This window comes from Natator depressus, chromosome 6 (assembly GCF_965152275.1).
Source record: "Natator depressus isolate rNatDep1 chromosome 6, rNatDep2.hap1, whole genome shotgun sequence".
Taxonomy (NCBI): Eukaryota; Metazoa; Chordata; order Testudines; family Cheloniidae; genus Natator; species Natator depressus.
Window position 1 is genome coordinate 101,495,792 of NC_134239.1, and position 19,167 is coordinate 101,514,958.

The 19,167-nt window shown below is 43.6% G+C and overlaps 1 protein-coding gene across 1 annotated transcript in view; it reads right to left on the reverse strand.

Moving 5' to 3' along the window:
• FBLN5 (fibulin 5) overlaps positions 1 to 18,454 on the reverse strand; it is a 61,425-nt gene extending 42,971 nt beyond the window's left edge. The window contains exons 1-4 of the mRNA XM_074957144.1: positions 18,215 to 18,454; positions 15,973 to 16,027; positions 13,063 to 13,114; positions 11,701 to 11,931 (exon numbers count right to left, since the gene is read on the reverse strand). Coding sequence (XP_074813245.1) covers positions 11,701 to 11,931; positions 13,063 to 13,114; positions 15,973 to 16,027; positions 18,215 to 18,240 — 364 coding nt within the window. The 5' untranslated portion in view covers positions 18,241 to 18,454. The remainder of the gene's footprint in view (positions 1 to 11,700; positions 11,932 to 13,062; positions 13,115 to 15,972; positions 16,028 to 18,214) is intronic.
• Between the last annotated feature and the right edge of the window lie 713 nt (positions 18,455 to 19,167).

The following is a 19,167-nucleotide window of genomic DNA, read 5'->3' on the forward strand; positions in this document are numbered from 1 at the left end:
GTAGGGGAGGTAGTGGAGGGAGGAAGAGGGGGAATCTGGGGGACCTCAGATAACTCCCCACAAAGCCCCACCTCCCTATTATCTGTGCCCAGCGCCTGCTTCCCACAGGGGGCTCTGCTGTCTCAACTGCCTGCTTCCCAACCCTCAATGTCACCCGGCTTTGGGTCCATCCTGGGCTCCCAGCAGCTCCAGACCTTGTGCTTCCCTCCCCAGTCCTGGCTGCAATGTCTCCGGCTTCATCCATACTGACCCACAACTGAGCACCTCTGCCTGTGCCCAGCCCACTTAGATGATGTTCTGCAGCAACAGGGAGGGGGAGGAGCTGCCTGGCCCAAGACCAACTCCTCCCACTGGGCACTGGCACTAAGGCCCCACTCACCCCAATTCCTATTTGCTCCATCCCCAGCCCAACACACAGGGGCAGAAACATAGTTCAGCCCCCAAAATATTTCCAAATGGAGGTGCTAGGCCCTACCTCCAGCCCTGGTTCTGCCCTCCTGCTGCCTCCTACTGTCCCTTCCATTAAATAGGTGTCGTTTTGGATTCTCCTTCCCTCCCCTACATATATTTGCCAAGGTTGAATTTCCTTTTCTTAATTTCTTGTCCATAGGAAGGAAAGTCTATAACCTCTTTATAGGTATGTCTGCGCTGCATTTTAAAACCCATGGCAGCAAGTCTTAGAGCCCAGGGCTACAGACTCAGGTTTGCCGAGCTTGCACTATGGCACTAAAACCAGCTGTATAGATGTTTGGGCTCATGCTGGAGCTGGGACTCGGAAGCCAAGGGATGGGGAGGGAGCTTCAGAGCCCCAGCTCCAGTCCAAGCCACAACATCTACACAGCTGTTTTTAGTGCCATAGTGCAAGCCCAAGCCTGTAAACCCGAGCTCCGAGACTCACTACTGCAGGTTCTAATACGCTGTGTAGATGTATCCTAAGTCTCTCTGGGTTATTCCCCTGCCCACAGTGTAGTTCACAAAACCTTCCCATTTAGTGTGATCTGCAGATACAGGACCTGAGCCAGTGCCAAGGGAAAGACTCCCATTGACTTAAGCACTGACCAGTGCTGCAGCTACCCCAGGAAATAAAAAACAGCAGCAGTACACGTCGTGACTGAGGCTGTAGGAACTTTCAGCGAAGTGGAAGCTATCTGCTGTGTGCCTTTAGCAGATCCAAAGACTCGCAAATATACACACACTGTAGAAGACGACCGCCAGCCATTCAAATGCCATATTTACAGCGATGTGCTGTTAGATCAATGACTAATAGGATTCCCTCTGGAGTGTGGAGCCAGCTGCAAATAATCCCAGCAACAGTGACACACAGCAATATTAGACTGGAGGAATATGACCACGGGCTGAGAATGTCCAATAAAACCATTCTGAAGTCAGTGAACACTCTTTTCCACATAATTAATGAAGATATTTAATAAGACCAGACTTGATAATGGTCCCTGCAGCACCCCACTAGAAACCTCTCTCTACTCAGGTCATTGCCAAGTATCATTATCCTTTGTTTATAGCCCTTCAGCAAGCTTTCAACCCATGTGTCAGAGTTTATGTTCAAGCTAATACTAATTTGAATTAGTATTTCATAATACTGTATCAAATGCTTTACCTAATTCATCTATGGTGTAACTCCATTGGCTTCAGTGGAGTTATAGCAGGGATGAATTTGGCCTATTTTATATTAAATTATCTATCCCTGTTCTCCAGTACCATAGGCCCTATCTGTCTATCTGAGATACTGATATGGTCCTCCTTACAACAGGATCTGAGTGCCTTTCAATCTTTATTGTATTTAACCTCACAACACCTGTGTGAGGTAGGGAACTCTTATCCCCATTATACAGATGGGGGAACTGAGGCATGGGCCAAGATTGTCAGAAATGGCTAGTGATTTGGGGGTGCCTAAATTGGGACACCTTCCAAGGGCCTGATTTTTCAGAAGTTCTGAGCACCTGCCCTCCGAAAATCTTGCCCCTTTAAGGTGTTAGTGTTGAATATCTGAAAATCTTGGTCTAAGTGACATGCCCAGGGTAACACAGGAAGTCTATGGCAGAGCAGGGATTTGACTCTGTCTCTCCTAGGCTAATGCCCTAACCACTGGACAGTCCTTCCTCCATGTGCCAGTGTGCTCCCTTACATGACAGGAAGCCTGCAACCATAGATCATGGCTGTGGGAATGAGATACCAATTAGATGCTTGCTGGGGCAAGACTGAGTAGGGACTTCTGGGTTTGACCCTTTGTTCCTGCTAGGCAGCCCCTTCAGCCCACAGCTGGAATACTAATCGGTATTCTACTGAACAGAGCTGGGACAGTATAGACCTCATGCATGTGCTAGTAAATTTATTTTCTTTAAAACTTTCTCACATCTCTTAAGTAATAAAGTGGGAAACCAGCAAACTGGTGGATGAAAAGGTTAGAGTATATTAGCCTCCACGCAACATAAGGCAGCTCTTATTTTTCTGCATTGCAGCTTCCTCATGGCCTCTTGAGTCCTAGGGACAAAATACAAGAGCAACGCCAGCACGTTTACTCTGCCTATACAGTCTGGCACAGCACATGGCTGAGCTGGCAGATTTACATTTGTGAAAGAGCCAATTCATATTTCTATATATTTTGGCCAAACATCTCGATTGTGACATATAAACTCTGGCCAATTTCAGCCTGGAGCCAAATGGAGAGAAACGAAGCTGACCCAAGAAATATAAGGCAGGAGCCAAGAACAACAGTGACTTTCATGTCATGAAGAATCCTGCCATCTCTAGGCACTACAGACACACAGCCTTATGCAGGGCTGAGCACTGCATTGATACTACAATGAAAATGAATAAGGCTTTCAGTATGTTTCAGACTGAAGTAACCCACATTATGCTGCTGGAGAGGAGAGAGAGAGAGAGAGATTTGTTCAGGAAACATGGAAGCCCTCAGGTCTCAATGGAATGTTATGCATGGACTATTGGCCAGAGTCAAGTTAGAAAATGGAGAGAGGAACAAGTCCCAGACTTGATAGATTGGAGAAGAAAGACTCAGGCAGATCTTCCAAGATCAAGTCATGACTTCAAGAAAAAGAAATGCTGTAACTGGTTGGCCAGAATGACCTGTTCATTCTTTTACTTTAAGAGCTAGCCCATAAAGCAGCGTTCATTTAATCCACTCCCAGAGCAGACAGAATTAATCGGCACATTCTGACTTTAAATGATTTGGCCCTATTGAAATCTCTGGAAGTGAGAGAAAAGTAAGAGATGCTGAAGGCAAACAGCCTTGCAGTCCCATATATTAAATTAGGGATTCACAAAGAGTATAAGGAATCGATTAGAGATTAACAATGTGGGTCAAATCCTGCCCTGACTGACGCAGTGCTCAGCATGTCCTCTGCTGCAGGAAAAGACATGGTGGGCTTGGGCATCAAAATGCTACTCCTCTCAATTGAAGCTGGTGTAACCTCCCACTGGCCAGTCCTTGCTGCCAATTGCAGCATACAAGCTGCTCAGTTGGGAGTCTAAAGATAGGTGACCCCTGACTCACAGAGGTTATCCCTTGCACACTGTCCAGCACTGTGGAAAGGATCTGATCTGCAGCTTGCCTGGGGCAGGGGAAATAGGTTCCCTGAGCTGTCCGCACCTGATATGTCAATGCATCATACAGCAAGGTGACTCTGGAGCTTGCAAGGGGAGAACAGGGAGTAACGAAGAAAAACAGATTCTAATGAGATTGAGAGTTCCCAGTTATGGGGATGTGAACCTGGCTGTGACAGGATCCCTGTTTACATAGGGAAGTGCACATGCCCAGCTGCCCCATATGTGCTTACAAAGCTGGGCCTGCCCAGCCTGAGTGCAGGGTCCCTTGCTGTATGCTGTGGAGTGACACCTCCCCTTTCAACCAGGGTCCCACACTCTCCTTGGTTTCATTTTGTCCTGCTCCTCAGCAGGTTCAGAAAGCAGCTCTAGCACCCGCAACCAGCTCCCCACCAACATGCTAAAAAAAACCCCAAAACTTTTAGTCACCCACCCAATAAGCAGCTAAAGAAACTACTATAAACAGATGCAACTCAGCAATCACAAGGAGTAGCTCCAATTAACCTAAAGAAGGGCCCCGTTGTGATAACTGGGCCAACCAGTTTACCTGAATTGTGACCTCAATTGTAAAAAATATACGGAAGGTCAAAAGATGTGACAATAACCTAGAGTAACACATGTTGATGGAACATAAGTCAAGCTGCTTTCAATAATGAATGTTATAAACCGATGAAAGAGAACCAGACAGAGAGACTAAATTAGTCAAAACCAAAAAAGCCACATTGACATGATTCAAGGGCTGTGTTGAAATCATGCTTGGTAAAAACAGATGTGGAACTGGAAATTAATGGCCCAGAATTGGTGTGTCAGATATTGGGCCTAACTGTAGGACAAAATAGTGAGTAGTTGGGCTATTTCTCCCATCACTTCCTTTCTGGGTCCTTAAAGAAAGACTTGGGGGAAAAACAAAGGAAGAACAAACAGGGGCTACTGAAGAAAGCATCACCATCTTGGCTGCCACCTCCACCATCTCCCCTAACCCCAGGCCTTTGTCACCCTAATCCTGAGAGATGCCCTCACCAGACTGGGCCAGACAGTGGGACCCAGATGACATCACCACCTCAACTGGCTCCAGCTGAATCCCAACCATCTCCTGGGACAAAATGGGATCAGACTTTAACAGCAACAGCAACATATGCTGCAGAAGGAGAACAGCCCTGAACTTGGGCCTGCTTCAGCTCTGTATCCGGGCCGGGACACAGTAGCTTAGGCCCATGAATTGATTAAACTAACTCAGATAGACTCACTGGGACAAATTTGGCTCCAAGATCCTGAAATCCTATTGAAGCCAACGGGAATCACACCCATATCTGAGAGTAGACTTTGGCCCTCTGACATCAAGATTCTCTTTAGCTGAAATGAGTTAATTTATGCTTCCACTGCTGGTGTGTTATTTTAGCGTCTCTCCCCACATCATCACACATCAGTACAATTAGTCAGTGATGTTAGAAAGGCAGTGAGAGGCAGGATGATATACTCTTGTTTACTATTACACTTCACCATCCCCAGACGGCCAGCTCTTTTTTTGCAGCATGTTCCAGAGATGCCAGTTTTCTTAGTGACATGAAGCTTTCTTGGCTCGCTCATTATATTTCTTGGTTCTATATAAGGAGTTACTTCTTTCTATATAAGGAGTAACCTTCACACACACACACACAGAGTGCTCCCCTGTGCTTTAACCACTAGACCATGCTCCTTCTGCAGAGGGATTTATGGCGATGAAAATCTTAACCCCAGAGGGCTCAGTTTATGCCAGCACACACAGATGCTTGAACCATGGACTGATTCACACCATTGGGAGGCAGCTTTCACATCATTTCTTTCCCCTACAGGTTCCACTAGGGTCGGTGGGGGAGGGGGAGGAGGGGAATTAGCTGATGGGCAGGACTTCATAGACACCTTGCTGGTGCAGGACACTCAGGAGAAGCACTGAATTATGCCCTCTCTCAGATAACACCCTCTCCCAGGCCACCCACTCTTGCAACTGTGCTGGTGTAATGGCTGTCATCATTGCCAGCACTGAGGCTTGAACCAGAGCCCCACTGAGCTAAAACCACAGCTCTCTTGCTTCTGTCTGCTTTCCCTCATTCTTTCTCCTCTTCCACTCCTGGCTCCTCCCATTCGACAGATGTGTTAATGGGATAAAAAGTAAAAACAAAAGCCCATCCCTTACAATTCTTTCTACAATGCCCCGTAGGATCTATACTTCAGGCATGTTTTAAAAATCATTGTAAATCAGGAAATAGTGGGGTGGAGTGAAGGGAAATTGGAAAGAACTCTCAGTTTATGAATGTATAATGCAAGAACATGGGCTCTAGTTCCAATCCAGTCTTGCCAACAGTTCCTGGACTGAGTTCTTCTAACAAAAGGGGCATTATGATAGTTAAGCAGTCTACAATTTGAAAGGAAAAGAGTCAGAAATTATATAAATTAAAAGGGACACTGTCAGGTTAGAGCTCGTGGGTGAGATTGCTGTTTACACCAGTGCAAATAAAATGCAGAGTGGGTGTAAATCATTCCCATTCTAAGTAGCAGGTTACACACACTTTTTACTGGTGTAATGAACACTGCATTTGCCAACCCCAAGGCCTGGTCTACACTTAGAATTTAGGTTGACAGAGCTACATCACTCAGGGGTATGAAAAATCCACACCCCTAAGCAACATAGCTGTGCCGACCTAACCACAGTGTAGATGTAGGTAGATGGACAGAAGAACTCCATCAGTCGGGGAGGTATTGTTCCTACACCGATGGAAAAACCCTTTCCATTGGTTTTGTCTGTGTGTACACACTATGGGGCTATGCCAGCATAGCTATGGTGACCTAGCTATGTTGGTATAATCACTGTAAAGTAGACATGCCCCGAGTGTTCAGAACCATGAGTCAGTCCCCAAAGAATCAGGAGGTTTAAAAATTACCACCACCACCACACTCTGGTATCTTTTTCTATGCCTGGTGGTTTTTGAGACTTCAGGTGGCACGTGGGTACTATTTTCCAGCTTTTCTCTACAACTATAAGGGCTAGAAACTTAATTTTTTTAAATGAAAGCGGAGTATTTCTACGCAACATCACCATTCCAGCAGCTGGGGCACACATAATGACTATACAAGATGAGGACAGATTCTCTGTTGCCCTGCTTGTCTTTCTAGAAAACAAATATCCTTCCCTGTGGTGCTAACAGCGGCTCTTAAGTGCTCTCAGTGTTAATAACCTAAGTTTTCATTTATTGTCTGTAAGCTGTTTGTTTCCCTTCGGGACAGGGTGCAGAAGCCCCATACCTAGACCAGCAGGGAAAGGGTTAACCCCTTCTGCCCTGTAAGTGGCAATAGCCGTTTCTTTCAAGTGCATGCAGGGTTCTTGTAGCTGTTAGTCCCTGGATATTAGGGACACAGGGTAGGTGATTGTCTCCGTCTTTTATTGGACCATTGTCTGTTGGTGAGAGAGAGACATTTTCAAAAGACTCTCAGGAGGGGAGGCAGAAGCAGTGCATGCTATAAGAGGGGCTGCTTTTCACCCAGTGCAAGAGGATCTACAGGGAGGCTCTCTGGCTGCAGGATTGTGGGTGAGGACTGTGTTAGGACTGAGGAGAGCCAAGCAGTGGCAGGACTGGGGAAGGAATCTGTTCACCTTGCTCCTGTGATTCTGGCCAGAAAGGATGAGGCCTGGAGGGCTAGAAAGGGATGGATTCTTTGTGAACTCTTCCTGACCAGGAGACGAACTACTTATGTTTATCTTTAGCTATGTTGGAATAAATCAGCCCCTCGGAGGGGGAATATTATTTGAACCACCTGGGGTATGCATTCCTTGGAGAGTCAAGGCAAATGGAGGGTTGGCTGGCCAACCAGTTACCAGGAGGGGATAGACAGACCCTCTCACAATTTTCTTGCATTTCTCTCAGCTCGGATAGTGAAAACAGGTTTGTCAGGGAATGGTTCATTCATTAAAAAGAATGTTTCCACTGGAATTTAAAAAAAGAAAAAAGTAAAGATTTCTATTGCATTAGTTTGGCAAAAGGGTATCTTATAAACCCTAAATGTGATCTGAGAGAGTTTCTATAACCTACGCTCCATAGAACAGGTGGGCACTAGGCTACCTCCGCTCCCATTGAATTCAATAGCCAAAAGTCCCATGGACCTCAATAGAAGTAGTTTGGCTGGTAGTGAGCACGTTTGAAAACTTCATTGTAAAAGACTGTCCGAGGTTTTTATGGGCCTGGAACGTTGACATGTGGGGAAGGGCGGGGGCAGCTTGAAGGGTCATTGACACTGGCAGTTGTTTTTATGGCTCAGGCACCCCTTTGGTTCAGCATTTCTTGTGTATGCCTGGTGAAATTCACCCCTATGCAGAGGGTCAGAACAAGGCCAATCCATTACTTAAACCCTGAGCACAAGGGTGAACTTTTCCTCCATAAAATACAGTGTTCTGGATGTGGAAGAAATACTAAAATGGGCCCTACGGTTACAGCAGAGGAACTTACAGATGCTACAGCGAAGCGTGACAATCTTCTATACTGTCTGCTTAGGTGCCTACCGTTCCCATCTCAGGGAAGTGAAACACAAATTGTCTCTAGAGCATTTCACTAAATAAACACACAGTTTAAAACAAAGTCGAACCCAGTGGAGACCCAATGGCTGTGGCCAGGTCTTGTTTTCTTTCTTTAAACTTTATTCTTTGTCCTCTTAAACAAACACTAACTATTATCTGCCTCAGTTCAAACCTGATGGGGAGGTTCAGAAAATGCTTCCAGCTCATTGTGATTCTGATGGGCCACTCTCCATCTTTTCCCAGGTATTACCTGGTCGGTGGTTGCATTCAGCACAGCCTCCCCTAGCAATTAATTGCTGTAGTCACAACTCCAGGTGGCTCTATTGGAATGGTGCGGATTGAAAGAAGCATTGGCCTTCATAGTTCTAAAAGCCCCTACAGGAACCATTATGTGCTTGGGCTTGCAAGTCCCACTTGGAAGGTTTAATAATCCTACCCACTTTTATTTTTAGGGATGGGTGTGAACATAGCAGAAAGGACAGCCCAAAATTTCAGAGTGGGAAGTGAGATCCTTTTTTGTGCCCTCCAATTCCAGCACTTACTTTTAATTTTAACTGTTGCACTTACTGGCCCATCTACATCAAAGTTAGGAAAATACAAAACATTCCCAGAAGTCTCCAAATTGACATACATCATAAATGATGTGAATTGATTCAGTAGGGTCAGTCGGACTAGTTAATACTATACTTAACTCACAACACCTGTCATCTGAGGATTTCAAAACTGTTTGCAAAATATTAATGAATTAAACTTCACAACATCCATTATTATTACAGCTGGTTGGAAAATGGGTTTTTCCCCCATGAAAAATTTAATTTTTTGGCAAAAATTTAACTACAAAAAAATTTCTGCAAAAATCCTGAAATATTTTTTCTGAAAACCAAAATGTATTGATTCAGAAATGCTTCCCTTATGAGAATTGTCATTTGGATGCCTGAAGTTCCCATTCTTGGATTCACCAAGGGCAAGTCATGCCTGACTAATCTAATTGCCTTCTATGACAAGATAACTGGCTCTGTGGATGAGGGGAAAGCGGTGGACGTGTCGTTCCTTGACTTTAGCAAAGCTTTTGACACGGTCTCCCACAATATTCTTGTCAGCAAGTTAAAGAAGTATGGGCTGGATGAATGGACTATAAGGTGGATAGAAAGTTGGCTAGATTGTCAGGCTCAACGGGTAGTGATCAATGGCTCCATGTCTAGTTGGCAGCCGGTATCAAGTGGAGTGTCCCAAGGGTCGGTCCTGGGACCGGTTTTGTTCCATATCTTCATAAATGATCTGGAGGATGGTGTGGATTGCACCCTCAGCAAGTTTGCAGATGACACTAAACTGGGAGGACAGGTAGATACGCTGGAGGGTAGGGATAGGATACAGAGGGACCTAGACAAATTAGAGGATTGGGCCAAAAGAAATCTGATGAGGTTCAACAAGGAAAAGTGCAGAGTCCCGCACTTAGGACGGAAGAATCCCGTGCACCGCTACAGACTAGAGACCGAATGGCTTGGCAGCAGTTCTGCAGAAAAGGACCTAGGGGTTACAGTGCATGAGAAGCTGGATATGAGTCAACAGTGTGCCCTTGTTGCCAAGAAGGCCAATGGCATTTTGGGATGTATATGTAGGGGCACTGCCAGCAGATCGAGGGACGTGATCGTTCCCCTCTATTCGACACTGATGAGGCCTCATCTGGAGTACTGTGTCCAGTTTTGGGCCCCACACTACAAGAAGGATGTGGAAAAATTGGAAAGAGTCCAGTGGAGGGCAACAAAAATGATTAGGGGACTGAAACACATGACTTATGAGGAGAGGCTGAGAGAACTGGGATTGTTTAGTCTGCAGAAGAGAAGAATGAGGCGGATTTGATAGCTGCTTTCAACTTAGGTTGGATATTAGGAAAAACTTTTTCACTAGGAGGGTGGTGAAACACTGGAATGCATTACCTAGGGAGGTAGTGGAATCTCCTTCCTTAGAGGCTTTTAAGGTCAGGCTTGACAAAGCCCTGGCTGGGATGATTTAGTTGGGGATTGGTCCTGCTTTGAGCAGGGGGATGGACTAGATGACCTCCTAAGGTCCCTTCCAACCCTGATATTCTATAATTCTACGATTCTTCTCTATTGGCTGGTCAGACTACATTTCCCATCATGCACCAGGATTTCCCCTCTTAGAGAGAGGAGGCAGTGCATCATGGGAGTCCCTGGCTGTGCTGCATCATGGGAGATATAACTGAACCCCTAGAGAAGAACAGGGACATGAGGAAATTCAACTACGACTCCTATGAGGCATTGCAGCAGCATATCCAAATGCAAATATTTCAGGATTTGGGCATTCAGTTTTTCAATGAAAAAAAATATTCTTCTGTGGAAAGCAGACATTTTCATGAAAAAATCATTTTGTTGAAAACCCAAATTTTCCAGCAGTTTTGACGGAAAATTTTCTACTTCTTGTCTCCATTTTACAGGTGGGATAACTGAGGTGCAGCAAAAGATAGTGGTTGCACATTGAGTCAATGACAGAGGCTGAACCCATAACTCCTGCACTACAGAACACTTGGAGCCTGAGTGTGATCTCACTGATACCAGTTTAACACCAAAGTAACTCTGCTGATTAGTGGCATTATGTCTGATACACCTATGTCAGTTTAGAATTTGGCTTGCAAGCTGTACTCTTAAAGCTAGAAAAAACAAATAAACAAAAATGGTTGTGATTCTCTCTCACTTAAACTGATGTAAATCAGGAGTAATTCCATGGATAGCAAGCGTCATAGCTGGGTAAAAGTAGTGTGTGGGGGGTCAGAATCAAGCCCAAAAGATGCACCTCTAGAAAAGCTACAAAATGGAAGAAACAGTAAGAATAGTTATTTATTATTTGTGCTGCAGGATCCACACACTATTGGGGCAGGGACTGTTTCTTACTGCATGTTTGTACAGTGTTTAGTACTGTGGGGCCCACTTTTAGTTGAGGCCTTTAGGCATTAAAGTTATCCTAGTACTAATACTAGTTTTAGGCACTATACATACATATAGTAAGAGACAGTCCCTGTCCCAAAGAGCTTACAGTCTAAACAGACAAGGCAGACAAATGGTGGGAGAAAGGAAGTCTTATTATACCGATTCTACAGATGGGGATCTGAGGCCCAGAGATTAGGAGACTTGCCCAAGGTCACACAGGAAGTCTATGGCAGAGCTTGGAATTGAACCCAGAGCTCCCAAATCCCACTCCAGTTCTTTAAACACAGACCCTCCTTTCTCTCAAGGACAGACTCATGATAGTGGAAATACACATATTGTATGCACCAATAAATCACCTGACAGAGCCATCTTTCAAATCACCAGGATGGATTTTCATTTTTAAAGAAAATATGCAGACTGGAGAAAATACCTTTGCTTGCCCTGAACTAAGACCATACAAGAAGCATAACATATGTACTTCTATGAGAAATGCTATAGTTCAAACACAAGTTATCAGGCTTCAAGCAAGAATTAGTGTGTGACATTGGCCTCAGTTATGCAGCAGGTTAGATTAGATTATCACAGCGATCCTTTCTAGCCTTAAAATATATAAAGTGTTCTGCTACTTACCAACACATTGGTTGTTTTCATCCATTTGGTAGCCAAACCGACACATCAGAGGTCTTGTAGCAGTGGGGTAGTTGGGAGCTGGTGGTGGTGGATAAATGTTTGAATAAGGATTCAGATATGGTGATCTATAAATTGGATTTGTTCGGGGAATGCATAAATAGCCACCATTCTGATTAACACACACCATATCTCCTCTACAGGCCTCAGAAATAGTCCGACATTCATCAATATCTGGAAGGATGTAGTAATAGAATGGCAATTAGATCAGCAATTTCCACAATTGGTCCTTAATGTGACACATGCACAGAACAGCACATATGATATGGTTTACTTGGGATTTTGCTGAATGTGAGATACATGGCTTGTGCTAGGAAAAGCTTCCTTTGTGGAGTCTCACTTTGAAGTCAGCCCACATCATAACAGGAAACAGCACATATTTTCAACCTAGCATGTGTTCTACTTGTTCTACTTTACAATCCGGAAACAAACCACACTTTTCTTTTCTATAGACACTCCATTTAAACACTGATTACACATTGCAAGAGCGTCCTACAGCCTGTTTCTCCTAATGGATCTATCCAAGCCACAACATTCAGATCCAGATTTCAAAACACTGGTGGTTTGGTTTGCCCAGCTGTGAAACTTGGATCCTGATCTGGGACTCCGCAGTGCCTCCCACACACAAAGTTTGAGATGTTCAAATCTGGGGATTTGGTTCAGGTCTCTTTTTTGTTCTCACTGGGATTTTTTTTGTCTTGACCTTAGAAAGATGCAGAGAAATTATTAGGATCTGAGTATTTCCTTGGCTGGGAGGATGGAACTGCTAGGCAGCTTAGACAGGGCATCTCCGTTTTTATGTTAGTGTTTTTATCTTACTATTTGTTAGCGTATAGAAGGTGCTATACTGACAGCCCCGGGAGACTGAAGTCCTCTGTTCATCCACAGAAAAGATGGTGCACGGGCAAAGTGCAAGCTTCCCTGCACTGCCCAAAGTGCACCTTAATTCTGAACTAGAGGGTGAGAGGAACTCTCCATGGCCTCCAGGCTGAAGCTGCCAAAAGTAGCAAGTAGTGGGTATTTATGATGCTGAACCCCTGTTCTCTGGCAACTAGACTGAGCTCCCAAACTCTCGTCAACACAGCCATGCGAAAAGCACTGCACTCAGGCTGAACAGTGACATTTTCATATTGAACGAATGAGAGTGAACAATTTCCAAAGGCTTGTGCATAATTGATATATATTTGCCAGACACTGAGAGCATCTCCTTCCGCCAATACACACAGATAGTAGCACATGATTAATTTAACAAAGCCAGGGGGTCTGAACCCCAGTGTAAATGAATTGATTCAGTCAAAATCCTACCTAAGCACTGCCCAGAGGCACGGTCCAGGTCAAACCCGTTAGTGCATTGCTGCTAAAACAAGAAAAGAAAGGACACTCAGTGATTGTGAAATGGGATCATGACCCCCCCCGCCAAAAAATCACATGATCATCTGGATTATTATTATAGTGTGATGTGTTCAGCACTGTACAGTATGCAAAAAATGAACAGAGTCCCTTCGCCAAAGGACCTGTGTCATGGCTCTCACATGGGAAGTCAGTAGGCTTTGAACTCCGAACTTTCAGCACCACAGCACAGACCTCTTGCTTTAGCTCATGCAGTAATTCTCTAAGTGGGTAGCAGTTGCAGGCGGTCATTCTCTAATGGAGAAACCAAAACTTAGTCTGCCAGTGGCTTAGTAGAAAGGCCACTGGACTGGGACTCAGGAGAGCTGGGTTCAATTTCTGGCTGTGCCACCAATCTGAATGGCCTTAGGCAAGTTGGTGTTGGACTAGATGACCTCCTGAGGTCTCTTCCAACGGTAATTAATATTCCATGATTCTATAAGTCACCTCCCTCTCAGTTTCTCAGTCTGTCAAATGGGAATAATGATACTGACCACCTGTTTTGTCAAGCACTTTAAGATTATGGATGAAAAGTGCTTTATAAGATCTAGGAATTATTATTATATGTCCTGTTAGCACTTGTCTTGATGAGGAGAAAAGGTGTGTTGTTAAAAGTTGTTAGCCAACTCTCGTGTCGACAAGGCAATATATACTTTTAAACACATGCTAAGCTGGTGGAGTTGGAACCTAGGATATAACTCTACCACCTTAGCACACACCTAGACTCGTTGCTAATGCCACACCTTTAACTCCTACTGTAGACAAATCCTTAGAGGAAGCTTTTTTCCTCAAGGGTGCAAGCTTTACAGCAGTCCCCTCACCCCCCCCCCCCACACAGACCTTCAGCTGGGCTTGAACAGAGGTCTCTAGTATGCCAGCAGAGCCCTCTCCACATCAGCTACAGAAGTAACTCCTGTAGGGCCTCCTCCAAAGCCCAGAGGAGTCAGTTGAAAGACAGCTATTGACTTCAATGGGTTTTGGATCAGTCCATCAGCTGGTAACAGTTGATCAGCCAGTAGAGGGGAGCATGACACCTAATCTGTCAGTAGGTTACACTGATAGTGTAAGAAACAGGGACATCGAAGACAGGATGCACTGGAAGAACCAGAGGGCAGGAGTACTTAGTGATGTTTTTCTTCTGGGCATCAAGGGAGAAGTGAGTTTTCTAAAAGTGTTTGAAATCAGTAGAAAATGTTGCCTTGGTGAGCTGGGAAGGGACAGTGTCATGCATATTTGGTGGCAATGTAAACTGCAGGTGGGAGTGACAGAGTGGAGTGAACAAGGCACTGAGACAGGCATTTTTAAGGGAGTTAAGGGGACATGGAAGGAGATACATGAATGGTCGGTCATGTATCTACCCCTCCTTCTACCCACAAGAGCACTCCAGGCCATCACCTACAGTTACAGATCATGTGGTGGGGAATTCTGCCGGCACTTACTTTGACATTCTGAGATGTTTTAGCATCATCTGGAGGAAGCCAAAGGTATTCTGATGGAGAGTCTATTTTCAGTCTGCCATGTAAAGAACATACATACTCTGTGTGCTTCTAACCTGTTCACCTAGCTACAGTGACATGCTTCACATCTTTTGGCTGTTGTCTATGTTGGCTAGAGCTGGACGGGAAGTTTTAGATGAAAAATCTTTTCATCAAAAAAGGCCAATTAGTTGAAACAAACTGTGGGAATTAGGTTGGTTTCAACAAATGTCTTGTTTTGAAAAAAAAAACTAAAAAAAGTTTGACATTTTCAAAATGAAAGAGTTCCATTTTTTAGCTGGAAATGACTTTGTTTTGAACTTTAATTTATAGCCAAAAAAAAAAAGTTTAAAAAAATTTAAAAATGTCCAAATCAGAATGAAACATTTGAAAATTATAAAAAGAAAAAAAAATTTCAATTGACTCAATCCAATTTTTTAAAATTTTATTTTCAGTTTGTAAAAATGTTTGATATTTCCACTTTTCATCCCAGCTCAGGATGGGAAAAAAATTCAAAATCTCCAAAATTCTCACAGGATGGGAAAACTGTTTTTTGCCAGCTCTAATATTGGCAAAATATCAATATTAACAAGCCACATGCAGTCAACTGTCAATCCGACAGAGAAAAAAACCAACTAAATTTAAACCCTTCTGTAAAAGGTATTTGGAAACACAGCCCTGAACAATATAGGACTATTACCTTCAAATCAGAGTCTAACATCTCTTTGATTCCCCCCCTAATTTACAGTGAATTTAATGCCCAGGAACATGAAGGACTAATAAAATTTGCTTGAGCCAGGCTTAATTCAGGCAGGAACTGTGTAAGCTTCTTTATGCATCCCTACTAATGTAATATCCCTCAATCCTGAGCTCCAATGCTCCTGATAGTCCCAGGAATTAGAATGAAGACTAGGATGACATCACCAGGCTCCCAAACCCACGGGTGAAAGGCCTAGGGCTGGACCCTGGAAGCTTTCCCCACACAGAATTCCCATTCAAATCAATGGGTGTTCCAAACATGGAGGGTCGTCACTGGCAGAAGTCAGGACTCAAAGCTCCTTTGTGGGTACTTTTGCGCATTCATTTTCAAGGACCACTTAGTTCAGAGGCAGCGTCTGGTTTTCTTTGAGGCCTGTCTTTCTCCAAGAATTTCCTGCTGAGTTGACAGTCCACATTAGACTCCAGGAATCTGCTGGCTCCCATTCCTCCACGCTAAACCCTAGACCACATAGCTTCCTGTTCATCCAAGCCCCAGACCACAGATTTCCTATTCACCTGCTATCCAAGTAAGCCTCATGCTATGAAATGCTTTAGTGTAAGAAAGTATATGTTTTCGGTGTGCTCATCTCACCTGTGCTTTCCCAGGGTGTGTAAGGCAGGTGGCCAGCATGAAAACAGTCAGTATCCTGTAATATGCATAGAAAATAAGGTGTAAACATTTTGATGCACATGTTCATTTCACAGATTTAGATATGAGGCCAAATTAATCTCTGGTGTAACTCCAGTGCACCCCCCCCAGAGCCTTACTATAGATGAATTTGGCTGATGACATATAACATTAAGTATATGGCCCAGATTCAGAACTCCGTGAAGTCAGTGTTCTTACTCTGGACTTACATCAGTGAGATCAGAATCAGGCCCTAAATATCTGTAGGCTAATCCATGTCCTTCATTATAGGCTATACACAAGTCTTTCAAAGGGTAGGTTTATAATAGTCAGTGATAAAACTTTATCCCTCTGTGAATCTCAAAACCCTTCACAAGCATTAATTTACTCTACAACATCCTTAGGAGTTAGGTAAGTATTATACACAATTTGCAGATGGACAAACTGAAGCACAAACCCCACTGAACAAGTCATTAGAGGGCTAGACCATGCTTAATCCCCAAGAAAGTACTCCAAATCAACTGATTTCCTAGGGTCAGATTCTGCCTCTTTACTCACACTGAGTATTATCTTGCTCTGCAAGTAGATACATTGTGCCAGATCAGCAGCTGATATAAACCAGTGTCTTCAGTGAAACCGTGCTGATTTACAGCAGCTGAGAGTCTGGCCAATGTATTTCCAAAGGACTTTTTGTAAAGCAAGTTACTTCTTGGTGACAAAATCTGGCCCTTAGCTATTAAATATTTGGCTATATCTTGAGCCCTGATCTACAGGACTGGAAGTATGCTCTGACCATATAAATACCCTGGCCAAATCAAAGTGTTGGATATTAACTAGAGCCAGATTTAAATTTGGAAAGAACAATCAGAAATTTATTTTATTTTGTGTACTTTAATTTCAGTGTTTTCCAGTTTCTTATATAAAGGTCCTTTGCAATACATTTTAGAGCCATGTCTCGTTTACACTGGAGACTATTACTGAATGTCTATAGCGAATACAGTATATTTAAAAAAACAACATGGGAAGCAGGAAAATTTTAGGTGGCCTCAGTTCTGCTACCTAAAGGAGCAGCCAACTTTCCCCGCAGGCTCTTTTAGCTCTGTCTGTGATTCGTAGAGCAAGTCAAGGTACTGAACATGACCTAATAGATACATCAGACAAGACTACTCACAAACTGACAGGCACATTTTAAAACATCAGTATGTTTTAGTTGAGGAATAAGCACCGAAAAGTACACACAACCCCTAACATGGTTGTTCATGGTGTTGTGTAACGGGCAAATGTTACTTGTTTGGCAAGTTTTGTAGTGACACAAACAGGCAAATTCTGTAAAGACTTTCCTCCCTAGAAATGGAGGTAATGCATTTAAGGCACTGTATCATCCATTTAGGACCGCATCTCTTTTATGGATCCCTTAAATCCTTTTGAGGGATAGAGCACATTTTCTCAAGCATGCACTGTGTACATTACTGCACATTCATTTTGTATATAGAAAGAGGAACAACAGAAGGAAATGAAAAGGTTTATCACTCTATGTTAAAATCTCCTAATAGGGCTACTCTTTGTTGTACAGCAAAAATTCATATCTACTTACTGACAGTATCCACAGCTATATACATCCTTCAGTTTCAAGAATTAAGAGCCACTAGGTTCTTCTGAGTTATGGGGAAGATGATAGAATACAGAGAATTTCCTGATGGTGGGTTTGGGCTGCAATCACTACTTCAATTTACTTTACACTATCAGATCCCTCATCCCCCTGAGAATTATTAACAGGCATAACACATCCCAAAAATATTGCTTTAAGCTGGTCCCGTTGGTTTAGTCAGCAGACAAAATGTTATAAAACAGCAATTAACTTCTGCAACCACAGCTAGTGAAGTTTAAATCAATTACTGTGAATCATATCTGCAGAGAAAGCAGCTGTGATTTTAGCCAGAAGACCCTTCACTGTAGCAATCCAGCATTCCCACAAGAGACAGATTCCTAAATGCAGAATACAGCACAGATCCAGACGGAAATTGCTAGGGACAGCACAGCTTTTATAACAAACAAAAAGAGCTTTACCCGATCTCTGATCATTAAGATCCTGTCTCTTTGCAAATGGCTTTAGTGAGTGAACCGGCACAGGGACTCATAGCCACAGACGTTTTCCATGAGTAGGTTTCCATTCAGTGAGTAAAAAAGTTTGATGCACAGTACCTACCTCTTTACTTCTTGCATGTCCAACATTGGTTAGGAAAGATGGGGAAAAAAAAGTCTGCACTGCTGAATAACTAAAAAATGTGTCTGAACATCGGCGTTTTGCTAGCACTTGAGTTCCTCAGTCATTTGTATTCCAAAGAATGAAATACCAAATAATAGACAGGGCAGGGAGAGGTCTGCTCCTCCTCAAACACTGGAGAGAATACAGCAAAAGCACCTGGTTTTGCTTAGTTCTCTTCTGTAATTCAGCATTAAACCAATTGGAGGAGGAATGTTAAAAATGAACACTTCATTTTCTAAGTATGTTAAACAATGCAAATGGGGGCCTCAGTCTGGGGACAGCTGGTTTAGATTACAGAGCTCACCAACTGGCTAGACTCCTCACAACAATCTTGAGGAGCCTGCCAGGATAAAAGACTCACAGCTTTAAGGAAAGCCTCTCCTACTGCAAACTTTACAAGTAAACGTGCCTCGTGCAGAGGCAGCATTGTTATTGGATAGAATCCCTTATCAAGGGGCTGGAAAAGGGACTGTTTTCTTTTCGTTCAGAGCAAAAAACTGGGGCCCTGTCGCTGGTGTCTCAGCTTGGATGATGAACATGCAGCACTACAATACTTCGTGCCAATGGCGTACTGATGAAAGCTCTGGCCCTCCTGGAGCTGAATGGCTTGAATTCATGGCAATTGCAATTAAAGGGGCTATAGAATTTTGATTTATTTCAAAACAAGAGAAAACAAATTAGACAGTCAAGGGGAAGTAACTGCACTGTCTGAAATTTTGGCCATTTTCAAGGTGACACCAAACTTAAGGCTTCAGTTTGTAAAATGGAAGATTTCTCAGGAAACCGAAAGCACTTTCCTTCTGTCTTCTTTAAGGCTGCAGCTTTGATTGAAGAGGAAGGAGGAGAAATACTTTGTCAGGTGTTGTGTGACTTTGCCACAGACTTTTAGTATG